Source organism: Macrobrachium nipponense, chromosome 8, assembly GCF_015104395.2.
Source record: "Macrobrachium nipponense isolate FS-2020 chromosome 8, ASM1510439v2, whole genome shotgun sequence".
In the NCBI taxonomy this organism is placed as follows: domain Eukaryota; kingdom Metazoa; phylum Arthropoda; class Malacostraca; order Decapoda; family Palaemonidae; genus Macrobrachium; species Macrobrachium nipponense.
In genome coordinates this window covers 45,469,859-45,484,858 of record NC_087203.1, presented here as the reverse complement: position 1 = coordinate 45,484,858, position 15,000 = coordinate 45,469,859, and the positions used below count along the sequence as shown (strand labels likewise).

Below are 15,000 nucleotides of genomic sequence, written 5' to 3'. Positions count from 1 at the left end.
TTGGGTGTATTCAGAACTATGTAAACTGCATACTTATTGCACTTTTCATCAAAATAAGCTTCAAATATTGATTAATTTGCATTTTTGGTGTCATATTTCTTCTGCCAGATCAGTGTTGTAGGCGTCGTAACCCTGGAACATGCGTTGTAACCCCGGAAATAATTAATGATGAATATAATTGTAAAGCGCCTTAACCTCGGAATGTCGTAAGCCGAACCCGTCGTAACCCGGGGACTGCCTGTATTGAGAAATGAATATCTATTACCAGAAATACATTCTGCATTGGCTGAGCTGAGAACTGAATTTCAGACCACCGGATTGGTAGCCGAGAGCGAAAACCACTCGTCCGACGAGGAACTATCAAGGAGAGGTTGCCAAGCTTACTTATACAAAGGGAGGGCGGGGTTACAATTTTTTATCATGGCAGAATGTTCATTGAGCAAAAGAAGACATGGAAAGAGGATAAAGAGATAATCCAGGGTGGAGATTTATATTCCTCGTTGACATGGCTTCAATAAGAAGTGCTTTTTATTGAAACCACATCACCAAGGAATTTAAAAGCTTAGTGTTTTATCCTATACATCGTAGGTACATAATAATGCAAAGGACATTGCCATAATGAGTGACTACCTATACTGACAAGCATTAGTAAGACTCTAAATAATGTAGTTTATCAGAATACACTGACATATATGTCATAACCTCTACTGGGTCCTTGTTTAACAAAGGCTTTTATTTCTCTCTTTCTAGGATGTGACATCATCAGTCTTGGAAAGCCAGATGACGAACACTGGTCCAGTACCCACGCATTCCACGATACAATTGAAGCAACAGTACAGACCCAAAATTACGACTGGAAAGAGTTTGGCCTCAGTTTCGAGTCTGAAGATGAACATCCTATAGGTTACCTCCAGATGAGGAAAAGGGGTAACGCTACTGACATGACCTTCCGTGATTGGGGCCCGAGTGAATCGGGTCCTCAGAGCGAAAAGCACCAGATACCAGCACAGCCCAAAGATCTGTTTGTTCAATGGACAACCATCACTCTGCGACGTTCAAACACAAGCCTGCATGTCACAGTGGGCAGGACCATTGAAAAGACCTTCACGGTCAACACAGCACCATTCAAGTTCGTCTCCGCTTACGTGCCGGCCAATCAGCACATTAGAGTTGGATTTGAGTGCAAACAAGGTAATTCAAAACATTTCCTTAGGCCCAGAAAAACAACTTTTGGGCATTAATGAAGACAAATTGGTTTGGTTACCAAGGGAAGGGGTGATCAACAAAAACACACTATTTAAACCGTAGACAAATCCACATCAAAAAATTCAGAGTAAGTGGTTCAGAAATTTAGTAGATTTTGTAATTGTACATGGAAGAGCTAGTTGGACGTTGTAGCAAAGGTGTTAGTAAGCTGTGTCTACAAACTTCTGATTTCAGACAATAAATAGACGGGTCAATAGCTCTTGCGAGTGGAAATGTAGTGCCTGACACGAGGCAAACAAAACGGCGGTAACAGTACAGTCAACTTGTTTGTTGAAGGATGGAAAGATATATAATATAAATCGATGTACAGGATACAAATGAAGTTACGGTACATATATCTGAAATGCTGACATTGTAATGCATTTGGTAATAATGATAGACTTAACATAACATTAATATGAATGTTAATATATATGTACAAATGATGCGTGACTTATGCTGTTTGCTGTATATGTGTGTTTGGCGTGCAGACATGCTTGTTGTGAAAATTTTAGCTGGCCAGGTAGATGGATGGCATGTGTCTGTCTGCGTAGGACCCTACAGGACTCCCCATCCCCCTTAGAGAGGCCTACAGTTGTAGGTGTCTGGGAGGATGCTGACTTTAAGCAGTTTATGGAGACCCATGTTTTCCTGCTGCCCACTGTCATCAGGTAGGCCTTGTGTCTTCTATGGATGAGAGTCCCGAATAGGCTGGGGAGAGGGGGATCCTGTGTGCATCTACCCATATGACAGCATATTTTGCATTTTGCAGTTTGCTGGGGACATACACTTTCCTGGCTATGTGCTAGGTAGTTTTGGCCAACATTATTCGTTCTCATGCTTTACAGGTGTCGGACGGGATATTGAGCTCGTTGGATTTTGAAAGACGTCTGCTGGGCTTCTGCTGGAGATGCGTTAAATTCCACAAGTGGTGACGTTCTCAGCCCCAGTAAGACCCATGGTAACTCCTTACTCCAACTCCCGCTTTGGCATCTGGTGGTGAGTGATGCTTTCAACGACTTGTGTAGCCTTTCGATGATGCCGTTAGCTTCTGGGCTGTAGGCTGTCATGTGTATTACATTTGTCACTAAACTGTCTGTGAGGGCGTTCCTTCGAGTGGTGGAAGTGACAGATGGCTTTGCAGACTGCGAGGCGCTCCTTGTCCAAGGTGGAGTACTTTTGTTCTGCTGACGTTAACGTCTTGCAGAAGAACACCAACAAATGATGACCATCATCTGGGCCCTGTTCAAGTACGGCGCCCATCGCTGTGTTACTCATGTCCGTCATCAAAGTGAGGGAACTATGGGGTAGAGGAAATATTAATGTGGTTGCAAAAGTTGTTGCCTGTTTTGCTGAAAGAAATGCCTTACTTGATTTTCTGACCAAATTAATTTATTTGGTTTTCCTTATAAGCATTTGTAGATTGGACTCTGCAGCCGGTAGTGTTATGAGCCACATCATCTGCTTGTAGAAAAGTGATGGCTGCTCATCTACTGGAATTTCTTGGCTCTTAATTAATATGAATAATATATTATCATTCATTAATATGAATGATAATATGTGCATAAAAATGTGTGACGTATGCTGTTTCTTGTATACATGCATTTGGCATGCAGAGATCCTTGTTGTGAGCCAGCCCAGTAGATGGATGGTTATGTCATTGTACAAGGAAGAGTTAGCTGGATGATGTTACAGTACATGGAAGAATTAGCTGGATACTACCACTGTACATGGAAGAGTAAGCTAGATGATGTCAAAGTGTCCTATTAAGTACTGGAGCAGTATTGAAAATACTGATGGTATTGATGAGTGGTTAATCATGGTAGGCAAAGTATGATTGAGTGAGGGAAAGTTCCATAGGAATAGAACAGCCGAGTGATTGTTCCTTTGTATAGATGAAAAGGTGATACAGGTGACAAACTTTGATTGAAAATATAGGACTTATTACAGGATTATAAGAGGATGCCAGGATCAATATGAAACAGTTGTGATATATTCATGTAAAGTGAAAAGTTTCATGTACATTACAATGACCACATAATTCTCTCGACAGGATAATGGACAGAGACTCTACATCAAAGGTACTGAAAATGAGTTGGACAGGAGAGTGACTGACTGGGTGTAAAAACCAGTCAGAGAAAACAGTGCATTAAGTCTCCTAGGCGGTTTAATAGCTTTATGGATGGACAGATGGACATACAGATTAGAGGAGTAGGCAAAAGTTTGTAGAATTAGAAAACAGATTGTGAAAGGAGTACAGAAGGGGGTGAAGTTCAAAGATCCAGAGTTGATTGCAGATCGCAAAGAGAAATTGCGAGTTGCTAAATGGGGGTGGTGAGGAAGCATGGTGTCAAGGGTAATTGGAAGTGACTGATCTAAAGTTTCACCACAATCAAAGTGATTTAGAAAGTGTAGAAGGTAGAGTGACTAGTAGAGAGTAAAAATTGGACTGAATAGGGTGTGTTGTTTCCATAGCTGTTCACTGGAAGCAGTGATGCGAGAAGTAAAGAAAGGACAAGGTATATGGGTGCAAAGTTCTATGATAATGAGGTCATGCAAGATGAGTGAGTTTTTGTTTGTTTGTTTGTATGGGGTTTTTACGTTGCATGGAACCAGTGGTATTCAGCAACAGGACCAACGGTTTTAACGTCTTCATGAACCAACGTCGGAGTGAACTTCTACCACCAGAAATATACATCTCTCACCCTTCAATGGAATGACCGAGAATCGAACTCGTGGCCACTGAGGGGGAAGGCTAAGACCAAACTGACCACGCCACTGAGGCGCTATGACGAGTGAGTGATTCATATTGGTGATGATGCAAATACCTGATGAAAAGGCTTCAAAGGCTTTGAAAATGAAAGAAGTTCAAAATGATTACTGTAGCACTAATATGGTCACGAGGTTCACTGAAACTATTCAGTTAGTCTGGAAGAATAGAAGTGGTTGATTAATATAAAGCTATTCAGGATGATACTAGAATGAAAGATGAGGTGAATACCAGAGTAAGAGAAGCAAGGAAGGTAGTAGGATCTCTGCAAAAGGCTTGAATGAAAGGACACAACCCTCAAGTCATTTCGTCATGGCACCAAAGTGATTGTACAGCAGAAAATGTATGTAAACGTTTTTTCACACACACCTTTTTTTCCTCCCTTAGTGAAGATGGCGTCAGATAGTAGTATCGTTCTCGTTTCAGTCAATTATATCTGAGATGAGACTGCTAGCTCCATGCCATGCTCATAAATGTTCAAAGGGCTCATGTCCTGATGGCATCTGATTTTTCTGGGTAAAAACCCATCCCAGCATGTATTTGTGTCTGTACATATATTCACTATATAAAATGCATGAAAGTTCATATTATACATGGACTTATTCAGGTAAGAAAGTAGCCTACTTTAACTTTATTGTAGTAGATTTCACACTTTAAAAAACATAAACCTCCATAAACCAAACTTAAAATATGGCATAAACAGAAAAAAATTTAAATTTTAGTATGCACTTAAGAAGAGCAATGAAAAATTTCTTTTCACATAGGCAAAAAAAAAAATCCATAATTGTAAAACGTTTCACAGTTCTGAGATCAAACGTGAAATATCAACAACTAAATAAGACAACTAAAGCCCAGGTTCAAGATGTAGCACTAGAAATCCCCAAACTGTCATAACAGATTAATGAAGCCCAAGTAATTGCATGGTAAGGTTGTAAATATGGATAGAATTCTTATGAGAAGTAAAATTGTAGCTGATAACCAATGCTATGTCTTTTCTCACTGATATTACTCAATGATATAGGCTTACACAGTACCACATTATATGATTATGGAGCTTTTCACTCAAAATAAGCAAATGAAAAATGAACTTCTGTTATTCAACACAGACACATAAAACACCTTCCATACAACCAACATGCAAAAACTGCATGTGAACCATTAGACAACACAAATTAATCTCTCTGCATATGCCAGTTCTGAGTCAGGCTTAACCCACTCTTTCTTCACAGGAAAATCGAGCATCCACAATGACCCACCTCCACCAGAAACAGTGACATCTGATGACCTTTCAGCATCGCTACTACCTTCGTCAACAGAATCAGAAGCAGGGTCACAGACAGGAGTTGCAATAGTCGTTATATTTCTCCTGTTAGTGGCAGCCGCTACAGGAACAGGATGCTACTTCTGGAGGAAGAAGGCCCGTTTGCACTCCAAAAATAGTGCTAAAGATAGGCAAGAAGATGGTATAGATGGTGAAGCCCAAGCTCTTGTGTCTCAAAATTCTCAAAATTCTAAGACAACACAAGGTCCGGACACAGCGTCAATTGTACAGGAACCTCTTGATGGGAATTCTGATTTAAATACTAGGTGTCATGAAGTAAAAGAAGATATTGATACCCAAATCACCGAAGAAGAGACCAATGGTAAGTCTAAAGAAGACCCAAACCCTGAATGTATTTCTGGGGGTTTGAACGAGAATCAAGAGCCACAAACTGCGAACAACAATGCCCAAATAGTCAGTGATTCCCAACTGCAAGATCTCGAGAGCCAGATCTTACCAGAACAAACCCCAACGTCAAAACTGGAAGGGAGCTACCAAAATAACTTAGTGGACCCAATTCCCGAGGAAACGCCAGTGAGTACTGCACAAGACCATACTATTGATGATTCATTTGATGAAGTAATAGATGCTTTAACTCTATTAAGTATTAATGATGAAGGTACAGCAGATAATCATAAAGCTGGAAATGATTTAGGCCGAAATACTGAAGGTCATCTGGGGAACAGCCAAGATCCTCAACATGAGAGCACCTCCACAAATAAGCAAACGATTCAGGGTAGCCTACGAAACGACCATCCAGAGAACATTGGCAATGCCTATGGAGAGACGGCAGTCTATGAGGAGCCAATGACACGTACACTTATTAGAAATATGGGTGAAAACGAAGGTACAGTCCCAACTCGGTTACAAGAAATACAGAACACCACTAACACTCCAGATACTGAAGAGGAATCTCCAGAAATGGATGACGAGGACTTATAACATTCAGCAGGAGGACAGCAATTCTCAAGAATTCAAATGAGAAGCCAAGAGACCAAAGTTTGGAATATAAGTTAATTTATAAAATAAGATACGATTTCATTACTAGACGAAAAAAACTCAAGATATAGTGGAGAACAGAATAACTTCAGTAATTATAGAAACGTTATTGTAAACTTGTCACTAAATGCCAAGAACTAAAGGAAGATACTGATATCCATATCACCGAAGATATCACCAACAACAAGTCAAAGGAAGAAGCAAACCTTGTGCTATGTATTCCCGGGGGCTTGAACCAGGTCAGGGTAACACGAGTCCAATTTTGTGGCAACGATATGCAATTGGCAACGTTCTTCCAGGACTCTCTCAAGGAATTGCCTGTGCAACATAACTACAGGAGCACCAGAGTGGTGTACATTGTCTCAACTCTCTCGCAAGAAAAATACAGGTATACATGATGACAACTACTTTCCAAAAGATAATTTATAAAACTATGGGGCATTACTGCCATTACTTTGTTGTACACAATGATTATTTTTGTTGTAATCAACTTTACTTAATAAAAACAAAAAAAACAACAACTACAGATATCACTATCACCTGCTATCAACTTTTTACAGATAAGGGTACAATGGCTGAAATTCCAATTGCCTTTTTCCAGAAACCAACATTAGGAGAGCTCAACAATTTTACATTCTTAGTCTTCAAACATGAGGCTGAAGGAATATACTACCGGGGAATTGTTCATCACTTGTGGTGCATCCATTTATTATGTCTTTTATGAAATTATAATTATATTAGAAACAAAATAAAATAAAATAGAAATTCTCATACAAATCTAAGATGTAGTGAACCTATAGGTAAATGAAAACTTCAAAATACAATGGATCATATTCCTCCATTTCTAGTCAACTCAAGTTCTTCAACAACTGATGGGAGAAGTTAAGAGAAAGGTATAAGAAAGAGAATATGAACGGAGGCACGATAAAAGGAAAGACAGGGGTTTGGAGCTATGGGCCTCAGAAAGGGAGGCTGCAAACAACCTTGAGTGATGCCCACAGTGCGCCGAATGAGGCGCACTGACGGCACTAACCCCCTCCCCCCCCAAACAAGGGTCTGAAGCAAAATGAATGGGGTCCAGGCACCCCCTCACCCTTCCCCCAGAGATAAGAAAACAGCAAATGTAAAAATCCTTTGAGAGTAAAAAATGTCCAGCATCTTTATCGGGGACCGATAAAATCGCCTCGCCTTATCTCCCCCCAAAACCCCCACCCCGAAACCCCACCCAGGTAATACTCGGCGCGGTTCGGGTACATAGCGATGTACCGTTAGTAGTCGATTGTACAAACTGTGCAGCACCACTGGATCAATTCGTCTTCACGATGACGAAGACGTGTATGGTGATGGTGATGGTGATGGCGGTCACTATACTGCTTTCGGAAGTTGTAGGAGCTAAAGAACCGACGGGTGAGTTGTCTAGTGATTACAGCTGTTTTTGTTATGAGGGCTGGGACCTAAGAGGTCATTCAGCGCGGAAATGGAAATTGACAGCTAAAGCTTTGAGAGGCGTAACAGGAGGAAAACCACAAAGCAGTTGCACTATGAATCAAGTGTTAGGAGAGGGTGGAAAGTAAGATGAAGAAAGAGAATATCAAAGGAGGTACAGTAAAAGGAACGAAAGACGGTTACAGCTAGGGGCCGAAGGCACGCTGGCAAAGAACCTTAAGTAATGCCTACAGTGCACCGCATGAGGGCCACTGACGGCACTACCACCCTATCGGGGAAACAATTGTTAGGAGAGAGTGAAAGGTGAGACGAAAGAGAAAATGAACGGAGGTACAGTAAAAGGAACGAAATGGGTTGCAGCTACGGGCCGAAGGGACGCTGCACAGACCTTTAAGTAATGCCTACGGGGCACCAGGTGCGGTGCACTGACGGCTGTACGTCCCTTCAGGTATACTGAATGGTTAGGCTACAAATGATCACTGCTGAATGGTTGAACATGTTTCCTGAATATCTGATAGGCAAGAAAAAAACAAACAAAAAAAAAACAACTAGGACTGCGTGAACAAACTCAGTTGCTCACCAGATGCGGTAGAGTGAGGGTGCGTCTTTGGCCCCAGGAAAGCGCTGCCAGATGCACGAGCCATGGCTAACTTTAACCTTACATAAAATCAATACTACTGAGGTTGGAGGGTTGCAATTTGGTATGTTTGATGATTGGAGAGAGGATGATCAACATACCAATTTGCAGCCCTCTAGCTTCTGTAGATTTTTAGATCTGAGGGCGGACAGAATAATAAAGTGCGGACGGAGACGGATGGACAGGAAAAAGCCGGCTCAATAGTTTTCTTTTACAGAAAACTAGAAATTGGTATGAGTAATACGATAACTTATCTTATCGGAGGTTTTTATCTTTCGTTTACTCTCGCCACACCGACCACCAGTACTGTTTCACCCTAATCTTAAACAACAACAACAGTAACAACAATAATAATAATAATAATAATAATAATAAAATAATAATAAATAATAAGAAGAAGAAGAAGAAGAAGCAGAAGAAGAAGGAGGAGGAAGAAGAGCCTCTCTGAGGACAGTAGTACTGAAAATAATGGCTGTTTCTAAGGCATTCAACTTATTACCTTATACGTTTCGACACGCGCTTTGACGGCCATTGACATGACTGAATGGACTGACATGCAAGTCACACACACACAGGCATACTATACCAGGCGGCGGTGGGGTACATAAAACTAAGACACCAGGCCCACTGACGGCAATATCCCCACCCACCCGGGGGGGGGGGGGGGTGGATGGGGTGGGGAAGGTCTGTTACATATATAATTTCAAACTCAATACAGGTGTCTAAATTCTATGATGATTTTGACAACTTTCCTTCAAGTGTAGACTCTAATGTTATATATTGAGAGAGAGAGAGAGAGAGAGAGAGAGAGAGAGAGAGAGAGAGTTTCTCTAATCAATTTAATCCTGTGCAACTGAAACTTCAGAAGTGCAAAGGAAGATGCAGTGTATTAATACCCTTGCATTTATTACATTTTTTGTTATCTATTCGTTCATTTATTTATCTATTTTTTTTAATAAGTGGGACCTCTTCTTTCTGTATTTCCCTTTACCTCCTCTTCCTTCTTCCTAATGAATACCATAATATTCTCTGGAAGCTTGAATTTCAAGTTAGTGGTCCCTGTGGTGGGCTTCTTCCATATGAACAGGGTTCATCCTCTGAATAATAATAATAATAATAATAATAATAATAATAATAATACTAATAATATAATAATAATATAATAATAATTATTATTATTATTATTTAATGCAACATTGTCCTTGTTCACCCGAATTGCAAATTTTCCTCTGCAAAAATATCTTCAAGCTTATACATCCATAAGCAAACTAAACTTTCATACCTTTTACAGTACCTCCGTTCATGTTCTCTTTCTTCCTTCTTACTTACCACCTTCTTCTAACAATTGTTTCGAGGTTTTCCTTCTGTTACACCTTTCAGACCTTTCTACTCTCATTTTCCATTTCAGCGATGAATGACCTCATAGGTCCCAGTGGTTAGCCTGTGGCCTACATTATATATTCCATTCCATAAGCAAACTCAAAGAATTGGCCTCCCTTTCACAGGCTGTCATATCTACACACTCAACGGCACGTCTTCTGGAGAATCCTGGACGCCCTCCGTCGAGATCAAATCTCAGGTGACCTTGGCCCTGAGGACCCCGACAGATGACCCCTGGGAGGAAATCGACCTGGAGTTCGAGTCCCAGACGGGAGCGAACGTTGGGACTCTGCAGCTCTTGAGGGAGGGCAGCGCAAGCGACGTGACCTTCACCCTCAGCAGCTGGCCGACGACTGTCCACAGCAACAGGCAGAGGACCGTGACCTACAAGTCTCGAGGGGCACTCAACAACCTCGTGCAACTGCGAGACTGGGTGTACGTCAACGTGTCTGCAGGAGAGAATCTGCGAGTCTCCCTCAAGGATTCCAGCGTCGGTTCAAGAAGGTGAACGCAAGGCCCTTCAAGAAGTTGTACGTGAGAGTGCCCGAGGGACAGGACCTCCAGGTGGCGTTCAACTGCGGGAAAGGTAGGTATAGGCCCCGCGTGTCTTTCAAGAGTAATTCAAATAATCACAGTTCAGCCACAAATGTGATGGGTTACAGCCCTTCAAATCTCATCTTAAAACTCTTAATTTCGTAGCATTTCACTTCAATTCTTTTCACTGAATTTTATAAACTTGACAAGTCGAGTCTACGTAGCGTGGTCTGCCTTTTTCGGGGCCAAATATCTCAACGAGCCCAAAAATGGATCCAAAAATCTATTATCAATTCGTCCAAGGCGACTTTTCAACATTTATTTTTGTGCAAAAAAAAGAAGAAAAAAATATATTCTTAAAAAACTATACCAATAACTATACAAAGTACATCACAATATCATATTCCTTACAGTCCCAAAAACCACATTATCAATAAAAGACCACTAGGACATCATGTTTCCGAAAGAAATACTATAAAGTTTAGGCACCAACTTCCCCTCCATCAGAGGGTGTAAAGGGTTATGGGGGAGGAGAAAAACAAGACCACCACCACCAACAAAGTAGTTTGTAGCCTTACTCCCCGAGTCTGTCAAGTAGCCATAAAATCTAGTCAGAATTTGCACCAAGTTAGACAGAAGAAAACCCCTGTGGGAGGGATTCTACGGGCTGCTTTGGGAGCAAGAGCCCGTACCGGCAGGTTGTTGGCTAAATCTTGACACATCGTGGGGGAGGAGTTTCGATGACAACGTAAGCGCGACAGACACAGACACGCTGATGTGTATACACAGACAAACAGTAGTGATAATAACATAAGCCTCACAGACTTTTTTCTGTATGATTTTACTTTTTCTGTAGATATTTTTTCTGTGATATATTACTTTTTTTCTGTGGGATTATTACTTTTTTACTTTTTTTCTGTAGGATATTTTTTCTGTAGGATATTACTTTTTTCTGTAGGATATTACATTTTTCTGTATGATTTTATTTTCTGTCCGTATTTTTTACTTTTTTCTTAGGAATATTATTTTTCTTTTTTTTGTAGGAAGTTACTTTTTTCTGTAGGCTTACCTTTTTTTCTGTAGGAATATTACTTTTTTTCTGTAGAATATTACTTTTTTCTGTAGGATTTTACTTTTTTCTGTAGATAATTACTTTTTTTTCCTGTAGGATTTACTTTTTTCTGTTTAGATCTTTTTTTACTTTTTTCGGTAGGATATTTTTTTTGTAGGATATTACTTTTTTCTGTAGGATATTACATTTTTTCTGTAGGATATTACTTTTTTCTGTAGGATATTTTTTTCCGTAGGATATTACTTTTTTTCTGTAGGATATTACAAATTAAAAGTCCACGAAACGACAAACGACTCAAATCTCCTCGAGGAGAGAGCGATTAGGACCTGGTCTGAATTTACAGTGATTCCCAATCTTTATACCCTCAAGGAACCCTTACAACAATTTTTCATATCCTAGGGAACCTTAATCTACAGGCACTAATATATATATATATATATATATATATATATATAGATATATATATATATATATATATATATATATATAAATTACTTAATATAAATCATATAATAATTTCAAGACTTTTTGCGGAACCCCTGACGATGGAATGAGGAACCCCAGGGATCCGCGAAACCCATGATTGGGAATAGCAAGATCATTAGGAAGTTGTTAGGAGGATCTCTTGAATAAAGCAGTCGATATGAAAGGAGAGTTCCAGAGCCATTGCAAGGAGGGAGAAACGATGGCGGGAAGAAGCTTCCTGAGCTCTCTGCTATAGTAGATTCACATCAACCATGCATCTGATGTCTAGGCCGGTCCCTTACGACGCTCCTGATTGGCTGTTGATGAACCATTCACAGGGCTGGAAATTCTCAAGTCTCTCTAGAGAGAGTTCACATAGGCAGGATGTGTTCCACCTCTCCAGAGGGATACATCCCTCAGGAGGAGTGGAACATACATCCTGCCTACGTGAACTCTCTCTCTCGAGAGAGTTTCCAGCCCTGTGACTGGCTTATGAACAGCCAATCAGAAGCGTCATAAGGGACTGGCCAAGACATCAGATGCATGGTTGATGTGAATCTACTATAGTACTGCACCAGCCCAACCCCTTATGGTTAGTTTTTGAGATAAGTCGTCTAGCTTTTCTCAGGGAAAGGTCCCGGTGTTCAAGAAAGAGAGAGAGAGAGAGAGAGAGAGAGAGAGAGAGAGAGAGAGAGAGAGAGAGAGAAATTATTCTAATGATTTTCGGTATTTTTCCTATCGTTTCTGAGATAGTTGATACCACCCTTTCTACAGGCAGCCCAACCGATTTCGCTCGGAAGGGGATTAATTATAAGCAAATGTAGCATTCGATAATCATTCATGAAAAATAAACTGACGAATAAAACTTCGTCAACAAACATTATTTCACTAAGGACACTAACTTGCATTAAAAGCGAACAGCTACCTCATCAATAAGGACACACCTTCATTAAGAAAAATGCTTGTGTCTTGTTAGTCTGCTGAAATCACTACTTGACTGACAAGCAGTCAGTGCTTCCATAACATTTGACTAACAGTAAATTCCTTAAAAAAAGCGATAAGGACGATAAGTTCATATAAAACGTAACATTCTGTGGGACTTCTTTCTCAGGTGGCTTCTGATCACGTCAACAGATAAACAGCTGATTAGGGTGACAGCAGTGTTGCCAAAGCAATGGCAAATTAATTTTCCGCATTCGCGTACAATTCGGGTAGAATTTGCACAAACACACGACAGATAAAATACTGAAATAAACAAGCTATATACTTTAAGCATAAATAAACTTGATTAAAAGCTAAAATAAGGATGCGAATTGTGTGTTTGACGAGTATTATCCTCCATCAGTCATGGTGTACCCAAAAGATTACCGGAATAGACGTCACGGGCTAACCTACATAGATAATCGAACGGACTTCACTGTTGCAACTAACTCTCTCTCTCTCTCTCTCTCTCTCTCTCTCATCAGAATCAGCTGGGCGATCCTACATACAAGCTAAACTAATTTACAAGGTTGTCATAACATTGCGTCAACACAAAATTAAAAAAAAAAAAATCTATAATTTACAATAATGATAATTTATAAACTTAGTTTGGTATAAAGAAAAAAAAAATTTACGCGTGCTTGAAATGTTCTACCAATGCCTGGTTTGAAAGTTACTCCAGATGACATGGCTGTCGAATGCTCCCAGCTAAATAACGTTTTATCCGGACATCTAAACGACAATACTCTTCATATGATAATAATAATAATAATAATAATAATAATAATAATAATAATAATAATAATAATAATAATAATAATAATAATAATACCACCACACAACATTTGACAGAAACACTACGAAATGACACGTCGAAAGGAGCAGAGGAGAGAAGCCCAATCTCAATAAAAAAAAAAAAAATTAAATTAAAATTAAACAAATTTAAACTGTTCTGTATTTGCAGCCCGTCCTGCATTACCCGAGGCTTCTAAAATGTCAGTCACGGTGCCCGTGGAACCCCGAACAGATGACGGTAGAAGTAGTCCAATTATCATTGTAGCAGTGTTAGTGCTGGTTGGGGTGATGGCAGTAGGAAACATACGGTGGCTGAGGAATGAGAGGAGGAGGAGAAGCAATAAGGATGACACCAGTACTGAGGCCAGAATGAATTAACACGAAATACCCAAGTTGCTATGACACCTGAGACAAACTTACTATCAGACGCAAAGTATCTTTACCACATGGACCGGACAAGACTGTTATATAATATCAAGGGTCATGATCGATTGATTTTTTGGTCATTAAAACTGGCGTTGCGACAACTAGGTGACAATTGCCAAACATCACCAGTGTGTAAGCAAGGCTACTTTCAACCAGCATGGAAGAGATAAGGTATCGACTTACTCTTACAGTCTAATCATATAACGTAAAGCACGCCTAAAATGAGCACCAAGATTTGATATTACTGCTAAAGGATACGGTTACACCCAAAACGTCATCTACGCGAAGACCAGAATGATTAACTGATTGATGGCCAAATGGTAAACATCACCAACTATAAGGCCACTATGTGTTCTCAGCTCTTGCTTCACACCAGCCTGAAAAGTACTAAGTATCCACCATATAAATCATTTTGTTTTACATCCTTCTCCGACACTGAGCAAGTGGCTAAACAGGCGTCTGCTTTTCCTGGGATTATGTCCTCACACAAAACGAACAAAATGTACACCCAGGGAATAAATGATAAAAATCTGTACTGGGACCTTCAACAATCAAGAAACCACGGTTACAGAAGGGGATGATACCTTACTAGCCTAATTTGAATATGTTACATAACAGCCCATTTCAGCTCTCCTCATGAAAAGCACTGTAAAAGAAAAGAAGAGGATTTTTCAAGAAGGCGTCTTCCCTGCATCTTGTCTTAATAAAAAAAAACATTAATTACTAATGCTGGTTTCAGTACTCCGTCTACTTTTCAAAACAGATCAGTATTATGGTATAGCTTACAGGGATGAATATTTTAACTCAAATCGAAGTTTGGTGTGTAAATTAAATTTCAAATTAATCTACAAAAGTGAGCAAAAAGTTGAGAGAGAGAGAGAGAGAGAGAGAGAGAGAGAGAGAGAGAGAGAGAGAGAGAGAGAGAGAGA

At 40.0% G+C, this 15,000-nt stretch overlaps 1 protein-coding gene and 1 long non-coding RNA gene across 2 annotated transcripts in view; both read left to right on the top strand.

The window, feature by feature from the left end:
* LOC135222738 (uncharacterized) overlaps positions 1 to 6,874 on the top strand; it is an 8,340-nt gene extending 1,466 nt beyond the window's left edge. The window contains exons 2-3 of the mRNA XM_064260977.1: positions 751 to 1,191; positions 5,245 to 6,874. Of these exons, the coding sequence (XP_064117047.1) occupies positions 751 to 1,191; positions 5,245 to 6,278 (1,475 nt within the window). The 3' untranslated portion in view covers positions 6,279 to 6,874. The remainder of the gene's footprint in view (positions 1 to 750; positions 1,192 to 5,244) is intronic.
* Positions 6,875 to 7,579: 705 nt separating this feature from the next.
* Positions 7,580 to 15,000, top strand: part of LOC135222737 (uncharacterized) — a 9,418-nt gene continuing 1,997 nt past the window's right edge. Inside the window, exons 1-2 of the long non-coding RNA XR_010316324.1 lie at positions 7,580 to 7,742; positions 9,924 to 10,384. This is a non-coding gene — a long non-coding RNA (uncharacterized LOC135222737). The remainder of the gene's footprint in view (positions 7,743 to 9,923; positions 10,385 to 15,000) is intronic.